The sequence below is a fragment of the Perca flavescens genome, chromosome 7, assembly GCF_004354835.1.
Source record: "Perca flavescens isolate YP-PL-M2 chromosome 7, PFLA_1.0, whole genome shotgun sequence".
In the NCBI taxonomy this organism is placed as follows: Eukaryota; Metazoa; Chordata; class Actinopteri; order Perciformes; family Percidae; genus Perca; species Perca flavescens.
In genome coordinates this window covers 21,744,976-21,765,896 of record NC_041337.1, presented here as the reverse complement: position 1 = coordinate 21,765,896, position 20,921 = coordinate 21,744,976, and the positions used below count along the sequence as shown (strand labels likewise).

Here is a 20,921-nt window from a genome sequence, read left to right as displayed (position 1 = left end):
TCCACCTTGACTGATGAGCAAGGACCTAGAAAAAGAGTTTAAAACAACAAATGCCTGCTGGCACAGGAAAAACTAAATGTCGTATTTTGGAAGTCTGACAACTCTGTCACAGCTAATCGACTTTGTGCTGTGAAGTCAAGCAAAGTCTCACAGAAGAGACCAATTTCCAACATTGGTCTGAGATGTGCAGCACAGATCAATTGAAATAAGAGATGATGCAGATATGCTCACAAATGGAAACTGTGAAGCAGAAAAACGTGACACGGATTAGGTGAAGGTATGAGGATAAAAAGGCAGACCTGGGAGGCAAATTCAAAAGCAAACTGCACTACTCCCGTAAATCACAGTTAAAATCAAAGCCCCTTTCACTCACACACACCTCCCACGAAATGAAATCTAAAGCACGATTATATTTGAAGCGTGAAATGCTCACATACATGTGTGAAATTGCCAACAAGGCCCTTTTGACAAGATTGCTTCATCATCTCCCTGCAAGTCTGCAGTGAATGGGAAGAACATTTGTTGTGCGGTGAACATTTGACACAAAGCAACGAAGATATTTTATTTGCATAAATGCAGACACCATTATTCTTCGAAACAACAGGGTGATTTATTACTACCTATAACATAAGATTTTTTATGATTATAAAGGAGAGCCTATCTGGGAGAGACTAGATGTTTTTCTTCAGGAGGGGAGGCTTTGGGATTTAAGATTGAAATGAGATTAGGAAAGGGGCTTTGAAATGCTTGAAGCAGTCGAGGGGCCCGCTGCTGCAACACTGAGGATGTTTAGTGTGGAAGACTGACATTTACTTAATTTTACTTAATTGGGAAACCAATTCATGTAATGCGATGCATACTCACTACTGGCCCAATTACAACCTGCACACTCAGTCCTTCACTCACATAAAAGCAGATAATTTAAGAAGAATCTCTTGACTTCTAACAAATAATCAACATTAAACTGATCAAGATCCCTCTGCTGCAGAAGATGCTTGAGAAGCTTTAAGTGTTATGTGTGTGTGTGTGTTGTAATTTGTATCCACTGTAAATTGACATAATGTCTTGTCTTATTATTAATCTATTAAAATAGGCCTGATACAGAATTGTGTCACAATTTGATTAATCCCATGTAGGGCTGCAACTAACGATTATATTCATTCTAAACAATTCTATCCATTACTTTTTTTTATTAATTTACAAAATATTGCAAAATTGTGACAAACACCCAACACAAGCTCCCAGAGCCCAAGGTGACGTCTTCAAACTACTTGTTTTGTCTGATCCACAGTCCACAGCAAATGCTACAATTGAAGAATCTGAGAACAGGTTCAATGGGTTCAACAATTAATGAATTATCTTAATTGTTGCAGATTCATTTTCTAATTGATAAATTGTTTCAGCTCTAATCCCATGTAGAATGGCAAAAGAGATCATAGTCCTAAATCCTTACACGTTGAACCTAAGGAGGTCACAGCAATGTGGGACAATGTTACGCCAAGAAAAAGAGTAACATATAAGGAAAACTTCTTTCTCAGCATACTTCAAGTTTAAAGACAATAAGAGCACAATGATTATGTTTGAATTTGCCTCTAAATTTATCTGAAGCCTTTATTGAATATAATTGCTGAAAAGAAAAAGACAATGCTGTGACTGTGTGTACGCTGTAATTCTGAAGTCACTAAGCCATTACAAGATGCCTTCAAGAACAAACAGTAAGGATGGTACATCATTAATTCCATTTAATGCGTATTTTTCTGCTAGAGTACAAACTGACTGAAGAAAGGTGAATAGAAAGGGACTGGCTAATAAGATTTTAGATCATTGCACAAACATGCAATCATTGTGGGCTTAAGGGGTATACTACAGTGACTCACCATCCTATTTCTAGCACAGAGAACCATCGGCCTCAATATAAATATTAGATGGAAAGTCACAATATAAATACACAGATATAATGGGCTGATGTTTGCCTCTTGCTGAATAATTGATATTAACCCTGTCGAGTCATCCTATGCTGCTGATTAAGAATGAACCACATCTACAAAGAAATTATTATAATTATAATATATTTATTTCTTAGAAACACAACAACGAATGAACCCTACTATATACTGTATCCACTACCAAACAAATTAAGCCCCAATCTAGCAGACACAGACACAAAATAAAATCATTTCAGAAGCCTTGAGAAATTAAAGATGTGTCAGATGCAGTGGACAAACACTATCAATCTGTTACTGTACGAGCACATATGGACGGTTACGGGACCCACTTACAGCCTGGCAACACACTACCTGGTATGCAATCCTGTTACGCAGCAAATAAAGCCAATGACACTTAATCCTATAATGGGATGCGTGTACTTCATTCACTGACAAGGTCAAGCAACGGACAAGACATCAAACAATCAACTGAGGCTGCCAAAACTTTATTATGCATGTCTAACGATGAGCATGATACAATGATATTAAAAGATGTCCCGCCAACAACAGGAATCCACTTTAAGAAAAAAACAGAGGAAGAACTCAGAGGAACATGAACTTTTTAGAGAGAGAGAGAGAGAGAGAGAGAGAGAGAGAGAGAGAGAGAGAGAGAGAGAGAGAGAGAGAGAGAGAGAGAGAGAGAAGGGTTGAATCATGGCTGAATTCCTCTAAAACAGGTAGACATGGATAAAGTACAACCTGTGACTGTGTGCCAAGCTGTGCCATGCCAAGCCATCTACTGATCAGCTCTATGTCTCTGTCTCCTGCACCGTGCACTCTTTTAAACCAGAGTGCGTATCGTAAGAGACCATTAATGCTTTCAAATAAATTGGTTATTAAAATAATGCATGCTTTGTCATGTATAGAAAAAGGTACCGATTAGTTTCTCTTAAAGAAGGATGAGTTTTCAACCTGCTGTCTTGTTTATATATATATATATATATATATATATATATATATATACACACACACACATATATACACACACACACACACACATATATATTGCCAGTTAATTAGGTACACCTTGTTATTAATAATAATAATAATAATAATAATAATAATAATAATAATACTACAGTCTAATACAGGCCTGCAATAAATTCTACTTTCATGAAGATCGTAATGTTCAGTTTTTGTTATAAAGTATTTTAAATGTGTCAATTTGAACTTATATGTTAGCCTATACAGAAAGTTTTTTTGTTATTTAGCCAACCATTGTTGATATAAATGGTGTGTAACTGATAAAGTGGCAACTGAGTGTATGTATTTTTGGCTGGGTTTTGTTTGGAGTAGGCGTTTCACGATACCAGAAATGTAGTAGCAGGGCTCTCAAGTCTCACGCACTGGGAGTGAGACACACACATTTCAACCCGTTCACACGCTCACACGCCACACCTTGCATTTCTCACACAGAGAAATTACCAGGATAACGGCCACCAAGTTGCGCCGCTATTTTTAACAGTGGAACAGGTAGAGGAATCTAGTGAGTTCCCCATAGAGTTCAGAACGCCCTGCCACCATCCGCGGCGCTACCATTGGTCATTTTAGGTTCAGGCCCGCCCATTTTGACCCATCTAGCAGTTCATCCAATAAGCAGCCTGAGGAAAGCTTTGAGTGAAAGCTTCTCAGCCAATCAGCGGCTTCTACCCGCCTGCCCACAGGCTGCGTCGTCACCAGCAAGTGATCCAATGAAATGAATGACGTTTGTGCGCAAGCTTTTCAAGCAAGCTCAATGAGACAGACACAGAGTGTAGCTATTAGCTAGCTAATATGAAACGCAAAGCGAAGCAAAGCAGCTTGTTTTCATCTAAATTCAGCAAGAAACACTCCAAGGAGCAGGAGGAGGACATTTTAAGTAACGCGGTTACAAGTGACGATTTACCATCCTGCTCGGCCGCCCTCTGCCCATCAAGTCCTCCCGTAGCCACACCGTCACACCAGCAAGGCAAGTAGTGTCTTAACGTTATTGGTGTCTGGCTGTCTGAATGAAGGGGGAACCTGAATACATTTGGCTTATTTTAATTGGCCCGTCCATTTTTCTGGAGGCCCTCCTACAATCAAAATCCTGGCGCCGCTAGAGCCTGCCACGCACAAGCTGAGTGAGTGCGGATTTCAAGTTGCGGCTTTCGTCGCTGTTTGTGACTTTGCCTGAGATTGAGTGAAAAGTGTACTCGGTGTACTCGCCCTGTTGTTTATCTGGTTGCCATGACTTGGAGAGTGATGACGTCCTGTCACTGTTCCAGTTGAGGGGAGAGAGAGCGGATGACAGTTGGCTTGAGTTCAGTAGAGCACACGGCTCTGTAGAGTCGTGGAATTATGACTTTATATACTACATGTACATAGGAACAGGAAACCCTGTTGTGTGTCTGCCCTATTTCTGATACTGTGGCGGCAGAAATCAACATGGAGGAAACACTGGGTAGCTTTTATTATTATTATTATTATTATTATTATTATAGCTACATGTTGAATCGGCTGCAGGGCTACTCTGACAGTTTTATATTTTTATAAAGATACCCATTTAATACTATTTATACCAATAATACTTTTATAACAGTACCCATAATAATTTGGAATATTTTTAGTTTTTTCTTTCCTTTTATTTTTACTGCACAACCTCCCGGATTCCATTGTGAAAACCTTTGGCCTAGGCTATTTCATTATATTGTATCCAGACAATTGATAGTATTAATTATTGCGCGCACACACACACACACACACACACACACACACACACACACACACACACACACACACACACACACACACACACACACACACACACACACACACTTAATAAAAATACAAATTATTTGTACGAATTTATGTAGGGCTGCTCCCTCTTAGTGGATTAGTCGACTAATCGGTGGTTTTGGTCTTAGTCAACTTAAATCTCTTTAGTCCATTAGTCATGTTTGATGCTTTTTTCATGCTGAATGACTTATTTCCAAGAAACGTACGAGCACATCTCTGATAAACACAAGAATTAAGGGTTGACATTTTACCTAAGAGATATCACCGTGAAACCTACTTTGATTACTTTCATTAAGGCAATTTTTTGTTGTATTACACGTTTTCTGAAATGTTGTGTTTAAATATGCAAAGGAGGCGTTATCTTATTCAATATATGCATCATTTTGCATGACTCTTTGCAGATAAACTCAGATTTACAGATCTGTCAATTAAATCAACTAATCGATTAGTTGATACAATTGAATGAGTGTTAGTCGACTAAGAATTTCTTCAATCGAACACAGGCCTACATTTATGTCATTTATCAGATCAGACTCCGTCCCCACCCAAACCCCTGCCGCCAAAATCTCACTCTGAACTCTGTTCAAAAGTTGAGAGCCCTGTAGTAGTCGATACCATTACCCGGTAACATTTCACGATTCTCGATACCCGAAGTCGATACCCCAGTCATGGTATGGATGCGTTCAGTGTTTCCCACAGAATTAGATTCTACTGTATTTGTGCCATCACTGACTTCTTTCAGTTAAAGACAACCACTAACACCACTGACCATTCACATGAACACAAAGACAAAGCCCTTTACGGTTGGCTCGCTCTAGCCTAACCTTTACAGTTTGACCTATTAACCGTGATGAATTACTTCCTGCGAGAATGTTAGGGCCACAATAGGCCCTGCTAAACCTGAGATTCAACAGGATGCCTTTACACACTCTCACTGCCTCCATACCACTGCTGTGATGTCTCTTCTTCATGGAGGGGGGAAAAAAATCATTCTGCCTCCCCAACACTTGCCAAAAGCTTTACACATGTCCTGCTACTGTATTACCATCACTCCTGACACGGACTTAACCAAATACGATGATACCAGACTGTTTACAGGCTACTGGTCACCCAGGGAGAGCCAGAGAAATGCACCACAGCTGTCCAGATTGCAGCAGCATAACTGCAGCAGATGATCAGTCTGTAATTATCAGATAAAGCCTGATAATGCCTGGGAACCTCTGAGGGCGTGTTGTGTAATGATGATGGTACAGCCAAGTGTCAGGCCTGTGACACGTTGTAGAGGGCTCTGCTTCATCTCAATTTAGCTCATATTTTATTTTTAATGTTTGACAGCCTATAAACCTTCATCTTCTTTGATTATGCAAATGTGAAGCTCTACTGCACCCCGCTGTTAGGCAAATCAGCTACTGAGCGAAACTTAACTCGTCGTGCAATAATAGTCCAAGTTTTAACAAATGTATTACCTGGTGACTTGTGCCCCATTTTTACCTGGTTTTAAAATCCATGCTCAGTGCTGCGATCACAAGTGGACAGCTCTGAGTACAGGTGGGAATGCACTCAGGTTGCATTGAGGAGGCGTTGAGATCCGATCACTCAGACCGCATTCGGAGGTGGTCAGGGCCTGTGTGTTTTGCCTGTCTTTGTATTTTGAAAGTTCAAGGTTCTTTATTAGTCATGTGGACAACTTCCAACAAACGTTGAAATGAAAGTCTTCCTCGGGCATGCTCCAAAGTATTTCTCATATCTCAGAAACCACTGAGAGTGAATTGTGTGTTTTGGATATTATTATCATACTGTCGGCGAAGTGTCTGTGTTTTTGTTCCAGTGCTATCTCTGAATAAAAATGAACACCCGCCCACCTTCTCTTAACCCCAGGCTTTCTGGAGCTCAGTGCCCCGTGGTAGCCTGGAAAAGGCGGCTGTTTCGGCAGTACAGAGGTCCGGAGAGAACGCGCTAGACGATAACCTTTTTTTTTGTTCGTTTCATAAAATGTATTCAAATTCACGAATATGCAAGATATTAAGCTACAGACTTTCCTGTTCTTACATCGCAACTTCTGGATTTGCTATTTAGAAGCCGGCAAGCCTGACTTGTAAAAGCAGCGTGATGTAATGTTCACAATAAAAGTCCCCCATTATTTTGTAATTTAAAAGCTTTTATTATGAAGCAGCAAAATCAGGAAAGGTCGGGTCGTCAACTTAACACGACTCCTAGCGAACATGAATTGGTAAAATAAAGCAGATATCTGAAAGTACGAGCAAAAACCCAAAGATATTACATGCATAGTGCCATAATGTAAAGTTACATCCTTCGGCACACAGACAAAGTCTGTACTTTTTCATTAGTCATCCCACATTTCTGTAATAATGTATGATTTATGTGAATCACTCATGATGCATGTAGAGACACATTCTACTGCCAAGTGGGAACACACATAGTTAGAGCAGTCCACTTACCAAGCTGTAACCATGTTTAATTCTGCTGCAAAGTTGGGCATTTTTACATGGGGACTGACTCTCTTTTGGAGCAAGCCTCAAGTGGCCACTTGATGAACTGCAGTTTTTTAGCACCGGAGGTGGCCGCTTGGTTTATGTCCTTTGAGATTTCAGATAACATTATAGTATGTAGCCTACTTACAACTACGCTATAATACTGATACAAACAGTGTGAAAATTTTAGCATGTTTACGTAAATCACATACTGAGCAGCTGGTGCATGTGATTAACTTTGATTTAAAATTCTGAACAACCAGTCTACACGCTGGTGCAAATGTTGGATTACAAATAACTTCAATCAATGGCAAAATTTGCCAATCACAGTGGCAGCAACCTCTACAAGCAGAGTGTGCAGGCCGTCTTTTTATTGTTTGAGACTAAATAAAGCCTCTCTGTTGCCAGGTTGTTTTTCATATTTGTTCCATTAGCTGCAGCAGTACACTGAAGAAAGGAGAAGGCGGTGTCTGTGATCAGGTGATCGGCTGACCTTGAGGTGTTTCCAGGGAGACGGCAAAAAAAAAAGAAACTTGGAAAATTTTGAACAGTTTAAACTGTGAAAACTAAATACAGAAGAAAATGCACCCCTTAAATCAAGTGCCTCAGAGTATGTACTGAGCAGTAGGCAATTCCAGCTATGGAATATTTCTAACTATTCAAAATCTCTGTGCTTGCCAGAAGGAGAGCTTTCAACAACCAGAACCACAGGACCCCTTCATGGCAGTTTAGAAAGTCGCTCAGGACGTATTGATGTCAGACAGAAATATCCAGAAACAGAAATTGCAGCCAAACAGGCAAAGGTATGAGGTGCATGCAAATCTGAGTCAAGCAATGACTTTAATTATGCTGGTGAGTGGCTTTCTTAATTCCATGGAACAGGAATAATCAATGGACAATCTGCTCACGGTCTGAAACAGTGGGCACACTTCTCTATTTGTCTTGCCTTACAAGCCTCTCAGCTTGTTGACGCAAGCCACCTCCATCACAGACTGGAGACTGTTCTAGGGACCCTTAAAGGAAACCCAGACCCCAGAGGCCCTCACTCCCTAAACACCCTGCTCACACAGGAGAGCCTCTCAGTTTCCCTGCCAGGCAACAACATTTGTTTGTCCTCTATGTAGTCTCAACCATCCGACAGAACGAACACACCCTCAAGGACCGTAGTGCTTCTCTGAAGAGGGGGTTGGGAGTCGCAAAACCTTGAACGCAACTCAATCACCTCTCTGTGTGAACGGCACAAAAGAGCCAGTGAGAGTGAAGAAGTGAGAGTGAGGCGGCTAGAGCTCTGTGCAGGCAGTCGGGTGCAGACAGACCTGTGGCAGGTATATGTGCTCTTTGGTTACCTGTTTCCCATGGAGCCTGAACCTTAATGTGGACACGCCCAAATGTGAATAGTTGCAGTGCCAGTTTTGTTCCTGGAAGCAATGGGACTTAATGGAGGAGGTCACACAGACATATAAGCTACAGATGTGGATCAAATTAAAACATGTATGCTCTGGTTTTTATTACACTCACACCAATACAAATAACACAATGAAACTGATATTGATTTCAGAATTAGGTATGCAATTTCAATATTTTAAAGAAGAAAAAGGATATTTCTGCTATTACAATGTTAGTGGATTTGGATAGTTTATTGTAATATCTTCACAAGATGCTGCTCCTGTAAAATCATTAATTGATCAAACTGAATTGAGCCGATTTTTAACTAATTCATAAAATTATAATATATAAAAAGGGAAAATGTATTAAAATTCTGGATATTTTGACACTCTCATATTGGCGTTTTCATTTCTGAATATAACTTTTTGCTCTGCAGTTCCAATGTATAACATCAGGACCAAGGGCTCACATAATATATAATATGTTAACTAATTTCTTAGTGGCAGGCTGACACAACTTCACAGTCATCTGGCACAACTTAATATTCACAACTGAATGACCCATTCTTGACAGTTCACTGACTCCATTCAGCCAGCGAAGGCACCAATGACAGGAAAGTCACCACTGACCCAAATTGAGTCCAGTATTCTCATGGTCTATCTTTCCAGCACTAAGTGGCAAATTACCAAATATAAATGCTTCAACAATTTAGCACTTTCGTGGGATTATCTCATATACACATTCTTGAGGGGCTTGAGTTGCGATCCCACGAACAGTGGTCACATTGTGACGTGCTTAGTCAACAGCCCGACCCCTGAAGTCTAGGCCTAAAAGCCCTTTGTTCCTCTGAGAAATCTCCGATACTGAAAGAAATGTAAGAGTTAACTTGCAGGAACAGGGCCTCTGTGTAGGGCAAGTACACTCTTATTCAGGGCAATACAGGGTAAAATGTTTGGCAAATGGTTCTTATACTACTACACAGAAGCAGTAATACATTTTAAATCCCACTTTATAACAATGCAAAATTCCTTCATTACCGCAGTCCTGATTGTCGGTTTGTCAGCAGGATATTATAACAAATACACAACAGGTTTCAATTAAATTAAGTGTAAATGCAAGCAATTACCGAAAGAGCGAGTGATTAGGTTTGACTGTGGGTAGTGCCACCATGCGGCCAGTTACAAGGCACTTTGGTGCTCATAACTCCTGTACCATGAGGTGTAAAAGGCCTATTTTTTTTATCCAATCTTCCTCTAGATTTGATGCATATTTGTCCAAGTCTGACAATGTTAAGGCTATTAATTAATGTTTTTGGTGTTCCATTTTATTTTCCTATAATTGGCTGCCAATATCTTGTAAGCTGAGCAATTTTATCGATTCTGCGATATAAATCGATATTTTATTCCCCAAGAAAGTATCGATTTTTATGCCGCGAGTATCGATACATAAGTCCCATTCAAATCCCCCGTGTTTACCCCATTCACGTTGCAGGAAGAGCGATTTGGTCAGCCAGCCGCTAGTTTGTGAATAATCATGAATTCACAAAATGTAAAGAGGAAAAAATGTGTTCTGTTATTTATCATTTCAAGCATTTAGAGCAAAAACCCAGCCCCCTGTATTTACATCTCTATTCACATGCCGGGATTCTCTACAGCGATGACCGAGCTCCACACACACAGCTGAGCCGAGATGTGTGTGCGTTAAAGGTTAAAACAAGCAGCACCTGACTGGAAACGATACAGAGTTACCAACGGCCGCTGGGGCAGATGAACTCACGCTGTCTCTTTTCTGTAAATAGGCTACAATTAAACCTTCGTGAGTAGAAAGTCAATACTTATCAATGCACTCACCTGTGTAGACCGGCATTACCTGCTCAGTCCACCGCGCTGTTTTACGCAAACACAGCTCTACTCTGCAAATAGCGAATTTTTACAATCAAGCTAAAACAAAAGTTTGTCGGTTTGTAGTCTAACTGTTTCTTAGCTTGCCGGGAATCTGGACATTTTGACAAATTCTTGTAAACCTCACTGCTGGCTGAACAAACCAAACTCTCTGCTGGAGCGGACAATCTGGAGCTACTTAATATGCACGTGAATGACGCGATCGTTATGTTCAGTGATGATGATGATGATGCTGGTTGTATTATTTTGCAACAACATCGTTTCATTGCAAATGAGGCATACATGACGAGTGCATAGCCTGCTTATTAGTCCATTCATCATTAAAGCTGGGCTTTTGGCTTTTCCACTTCAACTTTTCGCTTCAGCCTCTTTGACAGTGACATGTTTACCTGACAACAGCCTTTCTTTCTGCAAGCATTTTCCACCAATCAGGATGCTGCATACTACAATAATTGTTCCATAATCACAGACTTTAACCATCACTCCTCAGTGAACTGCCTCCTAGTCTGAGATCTTTTTCTAGTTAAAGAGCCAGTTATCATTAGGGAGTTTCCATGTTTTTTAGGAGTTTGCTCACACTAATAAATGTAAAAAAAAAAAAGCATTAATTCAGTAAGAAAGTGAAAAAGAATAGGCATATTAGGTATAAATTCATTTTATTTTATTTTATTTGAAAGTCCGGCCGCCAGAGTGCTTAGAAAAATTCTGAAAAAAATGTAGTTGATGATCCCTGCTGTAGACTCTCTGTCCAGTCAGAGACATATATTGTGTAATTGATGTTTTCAGTTCAATTAATTAAATCCAAGTAAATGGAACACTCACAAGATGTCACCAAAATCACTCGGTCCCCTTTAAATCTTTCAGAAAATGGTGTAAGTGTATCGAATTATATCGAATTGTATCGTTGGCTGAATATCGTGATATATATCGTATCGTGAGCTGAATATCGTGTATCGTATCGTATCGTGAGATTAGTCTATTGCTACAGCCCTAATATCTTGGTATATTTGACACTGACTCCCATAACACTTGAACACATTGTAAAACTGTAATTACATTTGGATGGACAACTCTTAATATTCCTTCAAATAAGGTGGCACAACAGTATAATATGCAAAGGTATGTGAGGTCTCGGAGTCCTTTTTAGTTGCATCTGTGTCCAATGACTGGTGATGATAAAGTAGGGCTGGGCGATAAAACGATAACGATATGTATCGCGATAGACACATAATCAATATCAATAGAAAATGCGGTCGATAAAATGTTCGATAGCTTGTTTTTCTTCATCAGAAGAAACCAGAATCGAAGTTTGGTTGCATGAACAAAGGCCCTCACTCTCTGGCAACCTAGCAACGTGGGGAGTGACACTCTAACAGCCAATCATGTAACAGTATCATGTTTGGTTGCGCCACATCGCTGTCTCGTGTTCTTCAATAACAGAACCGGCGTGGAGTGGAAAGTGAGTGCCGCAGCGAGCGAGTAAATCGTTGATAAAACAGGAAAAGTCAGTATGGCAGTTTTGGGGATTTTATAAGTCTGACCGTAGTCAGACCAATGTCGTCAGACCAACACTGGTAATACCATAAACTTGTTTTACCACTTTAGCCACGCTCACACTTTGGAGCACAGCCGTATTCGCCATCAACGTCCAACAAGATCTGCAGCTGCAACACGGCACAAGCAGCAGACCACCATGGAGAGGTACTCTGCATCAGCGCCTTACTAAACGCTACAAAGAAATAACGGAGGCAGACATGCTGAACACTGTCCAGAAGCCAGGTTACCAACCTAGCACTAAACCTGCAGAAAATAGTTCTCAGGTTTCTTATATTTAGCTAACACTTTGCACTATTTTATGACACTTTATTAAGCATTTCTTACTTATTCTTTAATTTTGCACCTTAATGTTAAGAGATAATTGTTAAGTGTTCATTATGACTTTAGACCTATTTACATTTTAATTATTTGAGTGTTTTCCATGGTTGTGTTGACATTTCTGCTTTTATAACTGAGGGGATTATAATCAGAGCAGGGTTAAGTTTAAAATAAAAATGTTTAAATTTAATATATTTTTCTCCTGGTCCTTATTTTAAATAGGTCATAAAAAATATCAATAATTATCGATATCGATCGATATGAAAAACTTATATCGTGATACAGTTTTCAACCATATCGCCCAGCCCTATGATAAAGCCATTTATCTTGTAGTGACTAAACACTGGAATACGTGAAGCAGATCACTAAGCATCAAATGAAATGGGTCCTATCAATCAAAACCACCTAGAGTGACGCACTGATGATAGCTGACATTTTCCTTTTTGTTTTACCAGCTGACAAAAGCCATGACATGTTCAAAGTAAAAATTTAGACATCTGGCTAATGACAGAAAAACAGTTCAGTTGATATTTAATGATGTTATTTCTTAGGAGAAACAAGTCTGTAAACTGGCGCTGAATGGTGGCATACGATACAACAGTGTTACAAGAGCTGCATGGGAGAGCCAAACAATGCAGTCATTGTCAGCTGTGTGCATCCACATAGTTTGTCTGTTTGCCATAACATAGCAAGATGACTTGCGTCACACAGATTGTTGGGAGCTAAAAGGTTTAAAATGGGGAATCTGAGTGTCAACAAATGTGAAAATGTGAGCATATTTATTAACCCAGGGTCAACAAGGTCACTGATGACTGATGATAATCCCAGGTTTTGGTTTCTGTGATCCTCTAATCAATAGACCTATATGGAATGTGAGCAGTTCATAAGGTAGGTTTCAACAAATATTCATTTTTGAAGGCTGAAATCAATGTTTGTGTAAGTGAAGCTGCTAATGGCCACTTAGAAAAGCCTGTGAATAAGCACTTAGACTACAGCAGAATTGATTAGTAAATTAATATATTAGTTGATGTAATGATCATAATCATCAATTTTCAAATAAAAGCAAGCAATTTTAGTAAGAATAAAGAAAGTGTAAAATATTTTCCTGCGTGTCTTATGTATTTATATGAACATAAAATAAACTGAATATTTTAATGAAGTGTGATCAGAGAATAACCACAAAGGTATTTCAATTTAAAAAGAAAAATATTGACGTGATACATTGTTCTAACCCCCACTGACATTTTCCAATAAATGCAAGAAGAGGAAGACTGAGAGCGAACATTTGCACCTAACCTGTAATATGTGTACATGTGAGGGGAACGCATATGTTAACTCAGCACCACACAAAGCAGGGCGTCCAATTTGTTCAAATAGAATTACTTAATTTGATGATGAATGGGCCAAGAAACTTCCCAGCAGCCAGCTTTTCCTTTGTCTGGCCGTGTGTGTAGAGAGGAGGTTCATGCATTTTCAGCAGACCTAATGTTTGACTCGAGACAATGAAGACACCCCTCGGATGACCAAAACAGAAAAATAAATAGATTACATGGGCAAGACCTAGAAAACAAGTGACAAAAACCATGATGGACAAGTTGAGAAACTTAAGAAAAAACATTATCAGCGGTGGACAACACCAAAGAGTTAAAAGCCTAAAATGCTCTGAGGCTTTAACAGGCCAGCCACAGAAGATACGGGTTTGCACCAGTTTTACACACACTGACATTGCCTTGCTCGCAGTGTAATGAATCATACAGTCTAAGTAAGAATTTTGTTGGGTATCAAAACCATATTTTTTTAACACATCCTTCTAGGGTTGTTGTAGCCACGTCATCAGTGTTGAACGTTAGAGTTGGCGAATAGCTGAGGATACAGCTGGGCAATATGTAGAAAATCAAATATCACGATATTTTTGACCAAATACATCGATGCAATATTGTAGGGTTGACTTTTGGTGCTTTTACAAAAAATGGGATTTTAGATAAATAATCACAAATAATGTGGATATAATGACTAAGTGGTTAAAGGCAAATAATAAAACAGCTTGGTAAATTTAGAAAATGACATTGCTTTACTGTAATGCAGCCTTTAAAACCATGAAAAGACAACACTTCTGTCATATCACGATATTACCATATCCAAAATTCAATACGATATTTAGTCTTATGTATCGATGTCAATATAATATCGATATATAGCCCAGCCCTAGCTGAGGACCACAACATCTCTTGCCAATGCTGATAAATTCACCTGAATGCGCTGAAGCTCAGTCTGTTTCTCTAGTAATAAAATCAAATAACTTGTAGACATCTAAACTAGAGGATTCAGGAGCATGAACGACTTAGGGAAAAACCTGAGGAGTATATACTTCCTTCTACGCTGAAAGGTGGCTGGTAATAAAAGAAGAATGAACAACAAGCCGTGGACATGTAGCACTAGACTGCAGGTGACAAGAGGTGGTGCACAAAATAAGCAAGTGACATTTGGTTAATAAAAGATAAGCCCTCAACCAGATGGTGATTTCACAGGGCTCCTGTGCTGATAAAAACAAACAGGGAAGTTCAGCAGGTGCACTTTACAAACACACAATTGGCTACAACATAAAAAGACAGATTCACACACTACCACCATGACTAACTGCTACAGGCCTTTTCCTTTTGATTGATGAAGAAAAAAAAAATGAAGTTACTGCTTTACAAATAGTAGCCTCTGGGTGCTGTGCATGCTCGGCTGCTTGACTAGCAACAGGGGAAAAAAAAAAAACATGGCTGGATTAGAAGCCCCTGTTCAGACTTTTATGGGTATCTATATCCATTCATGGTCTGTTCATAGATAATAAAACTGGGTGAAACATTAAAAGAAAGCAACATACATTGGCCTCAAGTGATAGTAACTGCCCAGGCATGCCAATATGGCCAGTGACTAATATGCACCTGCCTTTACACACCCTGAAACAGGAAGCTCACACTGGGGACTCAGTGGATTGCGTTTAATGTGAAAACAGAGTCTATAAATTCGTGCAGTGAGGGTGTTCATGTCTGAGCAGTGAGCTGTTGTAAGGAGGGAGGTGGACCGCCCTGCAGCAAATAAAGGCATGTCTCTCCTCAGTGTGTGGTTTCCATCGGTGACATTGCAAATGAAGAGCGCAGTTGCACTTCCAGTTCTTATACAATCTCTGGTTATAATAAGTAGACCCATACACTGACTGAGGGCTTTTTTACTTAAGCCTGTGATCACAGCACATCAATTATTAAATCCACCGAGAAAACAGGGGCTTGTGAAGAGGATCTGCAATGCGTAGCAAACCAAGCTCAATCGTGGTGCGACCACAACGTTGCTAAACCAAACATAAGGCCTATGGAATAAAACACCTATGTGGATTAATAACACTGAATCTAAAAAGGGGGTTAAGAAACATATCACCACTAGCCTTAATTCAGATGTACTCAGATATTTTTAAAAACGAGAGGAGTACCGTTACAGGGATGATCAGGCACAAACAAGTTGATTTCTTTCTTCTTCTTTTTTTTACGAACTTTGCAGAGGGTGAGAAATATTTTTAATCTTATATCAAATTGTTAAGAAGTGAGTAGAGGACACCAGTGCCCACAAATAGAATGAATGCAGATGATAGAAGGGGGTCATTTCGTGGCCTTGATATTATCTCCAAAGTAGCCTACTTCAGGTTTTTCCGCTATATGATAAAATCTTACAAATTGATAATAACTGCAGTTCAAATATAATGTGTAATGTGGGGTTATTAAAAGGTGAAAATGGATGCAATATCGCGGGATGCACTTGCTGCTGCCGGGGTACTTCGTTACATCCATCCGCTGCGGGCTCCAGAGCTGACCATCCCTGAACAGGTTACTGAACATCCCTCAGGACCGCACAGCCGAGCTAACGTTAGTTTTAACCCTCAACGTCTGGGAACAACCGGAAAGCTCCGGCTAACCGTTAAGTCCCAACGTTTTCAAAGAAACCTGTCTGACACGTAACGTTACAGCAAGACACAACACAACGAGATATAAATCCCAGCTTAGTTACCTTTAGCTGCCTCCACCGCACATAATAGTCCGAGGACCAGTCCGACAGCGGATGCAAATTGTGTATTCCCACGGAACCGCATCCCGACTTCGAGTTCAACCGCGGCGAAGTAAAAAAAAATCAACCTTCTTCTTCCCTCGTCAGTCAGGCAGAATGTTTTTCCAACAAGAAAAATAAAATCCAGAAGATGAGTGGTTACCACGGTAGCTCTAAGATGGCCGTCGCCGCCGCCGCTCTGCTATCCCCTTCAATCACCGCTTCTCTCGCAGTTTTGCAGATTGCTACGTTCAGGGACTGTGGGCCATATGTCAGACACGTTCCGTTTCCTAGCTCACTGAATAATACACGTTCTTTGTTATGCATTCTTGCGTCCCCCGTGACAGGTATTTATGTCAAATCTAACCACCGAATCACAATACAAAGACAAAATAAGGCGAGTGAGGGAGTGTACTTAGCTAGCAACCATAATTTATCAGATGAGGATTTGACCTGTAAAAATGCCAATGGAAGACATTTACCCCGTCTTTGATTATAAATCAGAACTCGAGATTTCCTATTTTAAATCAGCAAAAGAACCCTTCCTGCATGGGAGCAGGGCGGAATTGCCAAGTTGTGGGCAACTGCCATGGGGCCCCAGAACGCCAGGGGCTCTGAAAGCTCCCAGTTTATTTAAGGGTTATTATTATTATTTCAGCTTTGTGTTTAAATCATATCTCAAAATTACTTCACAGCCAATCTGGAGCTAGGTTGTATTCTAGCAAAGTAAAATTAGTAAGTATTGCTCAAAGACAAGGAGGAATGGTGGGCTAATCCGGGCCCAACATTTAGCCTAATTTTTGTCTCCTATAGCAGGTTAATCCAACAATGCATGGGAGGTCAGTTTTGTTCTCTTGAACCCTAGTTCCCTATTGATATCAAATTTAGATAGCTGCGAAAACATTATAAAACTAATACTCTTTCAAAATGGTGTGCTTTAACAATTAATAACAAACTAATCACCATTGGTTGAACGGTAGTTGTTAAACCTGTCTAATTAGAAGTTTCAGGTGTTTACGAGCAATCAAACACAAAATACTCTACTTCCCACCTCAGACTAAATTAATTTGGGTTACGCAGCATGTTTGGCATGTGTCTGCTAAGAGAGCTGATAAAATCATCTGTCTTTTAAGTGTTTGCAAAGATGACGTATAGCACACCGTACTTCTGTGTTTACGAACAAAATCTCTGAGGCCACTTAAGAAGAAAAGTCTACACACACTTGACAGTATCAGTTTTCTTGGATTTGATTATCACAAATTCAGTCCCTTAAGTGATGGTTCAGACAACACCCTTTACTATTCTGTCATACAGAATTTGCTTATATATTATTTGCATTTTTTTTTACTTAGGAACACTGACACATATTACAAAACAAGGAGTGCTGCATTTTGTTTGACAGGTGCATAGACTGCAAAAGCATTAACATTTGCAAAATAATTGTAATATATAGGATAAATCAGCACCCTTTGTACTTGACCAATTGTTGGACTGTGGAAACACCAGGGACAATTAATAAGTCCAAGACTTAAACAATAAGAGTGTTGAAAACATGTTTGTTTTCTAAAGCTTACCCTTTAGAAAACAACTGTCTCTTCTGAATTCTAAAACAACTGTCGACCAAAGAATTTCTATTTTTGTTAGGCAATTCCAAGTCAGATCTACCACATAAGTGCTCAGAAACCCGAAGCTTATGAAGAGAACCTGAAGGCAGCATGTGTCCAACGATGGCCAGTGACGTCAATACTGTTATTGTGGGAGCGCATGCAGCTAGTTTAGCACAGCCGGCTAAACTAAGACCGAAGGCGGGGGTCAAATGCCTTCTGGTGCTACAATTGGGGTCTGTGAGGAAATAGGCACCCAGTGATCTTCATAATGTGAAGTGCATGACGGAATTAAACACAGCACTTGCAGATGAAGCTCAAGGGCTAACAAGGATCCTGGGTTTCATATGCTTGAAGACAAAGACCAAATTAATTGTACAGTTGTTCTATGGTCTTTAATATTTGCAGGCCACAAATGAGACATTTTAGGTATCAGTCCCCTCAGTCATCTAAAAGGGTTGGGCAGATGCTCAGGGTGGAGGGTGGCAAAGCGGGGACCCATATGCCGCTTTGAGGCCTATATAATCCAGGCATGGTAAAATGGATAATACAACAACATGACACTACCAGAATGTCACAAACTAAAATGTGTGGAAGTGCTTATGTGCCTCTGAAGCCAAACAAGTTGTTTAATCCGTTGGACAGGCAAAATGTGAATTGTAAACCAAATAGCCTACATCCATGCTTTAATTTCGCACCGGCTGGGTTTATTCCACAGAGCAACTTAAAGAAAAATCAGCTACAGTGAAAGAGACTTGTACGACAATGGTGACAAGGTGAAAACAATAGGCCTACCAGAGTCGCTATCACGGCTGTTAAAAATTAGCATCACAATGACCATGTATGAGTTAGCCACTTTTCTCACCTTGCAGTACTATGGCACAACACTAAGTTCATGGTAATGTGAGAATAAGGTTGGGAATTGCAAATGTGGGTGGGGGCTGCTGTCTAATCAACACCCTCAGATATGGATGGCACCCCTGAGGAGATAAGGATGTAGTCAGAGAATTACTACATTTACATCCGTTTTTTGCAATATACTAAGCAACTTTGGTATGTCTGCTACTCATACTAATCCAGACGTGTGACTTTAATTAGTTTTTGTATGAATCAGAGGCTTGTGTGAAAAGGTCACCAGTCCATGCTGGAAAGTCTTGTGGTGAGTTGGTTGATAGGAAATGAACATGAGACCAGTTATCTTGCTTACCTTGCCTTACAAGTGCTGCTGCAATGCTGCATATTCTCTAATTACCTTTCTCCCAAATAAAAAAGTGCAAATGACAAAAAGAAAATTCAAAAACTGCAAACAAAACATACACGTTACAAGAATAAAGACCAAAAGTTACAAACAAACTCCCAGACGCTGTTTATCTTGCAAAATATTTGCAACGTTTCGGCCTAACCTTCATCAGGCAGAAAGAATAAGGTCAACCATCAGACCTCAGAGCAGCCTTAATAGTTGCAATGATCATGGCGAAACAGTAGAGAATGGACTTAGCTGTGTGAGGCCACAATTAAGTGATGGGTCTATAAACAGGGACAGTCTATGGGCATCAGGGCAGCAGCAAAGCTGAAGCACAATGCCTGTTTGTTTCCAGTTTGGCAACACATGACATGAAGTGCCCTAGAGAAAGTGGAAGTGCCACCCCCCCCCCACTCCCTCCCTTACAGATGTCCAGCTTTCTAGGGAAGAGACAGAGTGGCCATTATCATTCCTCTGTGGGACAATGGTAGCCAATAGGAGGGCTTGGTGGATAGGTGTAAGACATCAATGAACGATCAGAAAGGTGTTACTTTCTACAGACCATCTCACACACTGCTGTGAGTGACTGCTGCTCTTCAGGGATCCAGAGGATGGTGATGGTTTGTTGTGGACACAGGCCTATTGGTAATTACTGTATAAATTGTAGTGAGGTTGATTTGATTGATATACAGCTACAGAAGGTAATTCTTGTTTTCTCACCATTCTATGAAGCTGTCATCCTCCACACTTTGTTACTAAACATTTGCTGCTGGTCCACTGCATGGTACGGATCGACGCCAAACTTGCTCTTTTTTGGGTTTTCCATTAGCAAAACAAAAGTTGTGGATCATAGGAATAAATTAATAATCCATTTTATTTCTATGTTGTGGATAGTAGCCTATCTGGTACTTTTTCAAAGTTCCAAGCAAGCTGAGACGATACTAGAAGGTGGAGTTAAAACACTGCAGATCACCGATTGGTCAACGTGAACGGTCACTAGCACGACATGGGACTTCTTGCACAAACCTGCAATTTTTAAATAGCCAAGCTACCATCAATAGCACCACAATTGTTTAATTCACTTGACCCACTTTTTTTTTTTAAATGGCAGCTCGCAAAACTACGAAGTACACTACGTTCTACAATTGACGAAGTGCAAGTTTGGTTGCCAATGAAAGATCAAAGTTCTCAAAGTCGTCTATCTGTCAGTGATGTTGTTTTTTTCTGCTTATTTTTACATTGATATGACATGATTCAGATATTATTGCAAATATCTGCTGTCAACTTAGCATTATCCTTTTGCTTATTGTTATTATTATTATAATACCTGAATCATGCAATTGCAATTACGGACAGCAGACTTCAATAAATTAATAATCCACAAACCATGGCAATAACGAGTGTCCTAGCCATGTTCATCACTTTTTAGTGTCCCCTAGAAACTGTTTTCATTGTGTTGTGAGCTTCTTGCAGCTTTTTTTTAAAATGATGCACGTGTCATCAAGTTGATAAAAATGTTTCTTCATTTACTTGTGTTTTGTCTATTAGCATTATGTTTTCTTAATTTGCCGTGTGTTGAGCTCTCAGGGCAATAT

At 39.9% G+C, this 20,921-nt stretch overlaps 1 protein-coding gene across 4 annotated transcripts in view; it reads right to left on the bottom strand.

Moving 5' to 3' along the window:
• clstn1 (calsyntenin 1) overlaps window positions 1-16,765 on the bottom strand; it is a 47,065-nt gene extending 30,300 nt beyond the window's left edge. For 2 of the 4 annotated variants that reach the window (XM_028583257.1, XM_028583258.1), the window contains exon 1: window positions 16,444-16,765. In XM_028583257.1, the coding sequence (XP_028439058.1) occupies window positions 16,444-16,525 (82 nt within the window). In that variant the 5' untranslated portion in view covers window positions 16,526-16,765. The remainder of the gene's footprint in view (window positions 1-16,443) is intronic. The other 2 variants (XM_028583259.1, XM_028583261.1) reach the window with 1 other exon arrangement.
• Window positions 16,766-20,921: the final 4,156 nt, after the last annotated feature.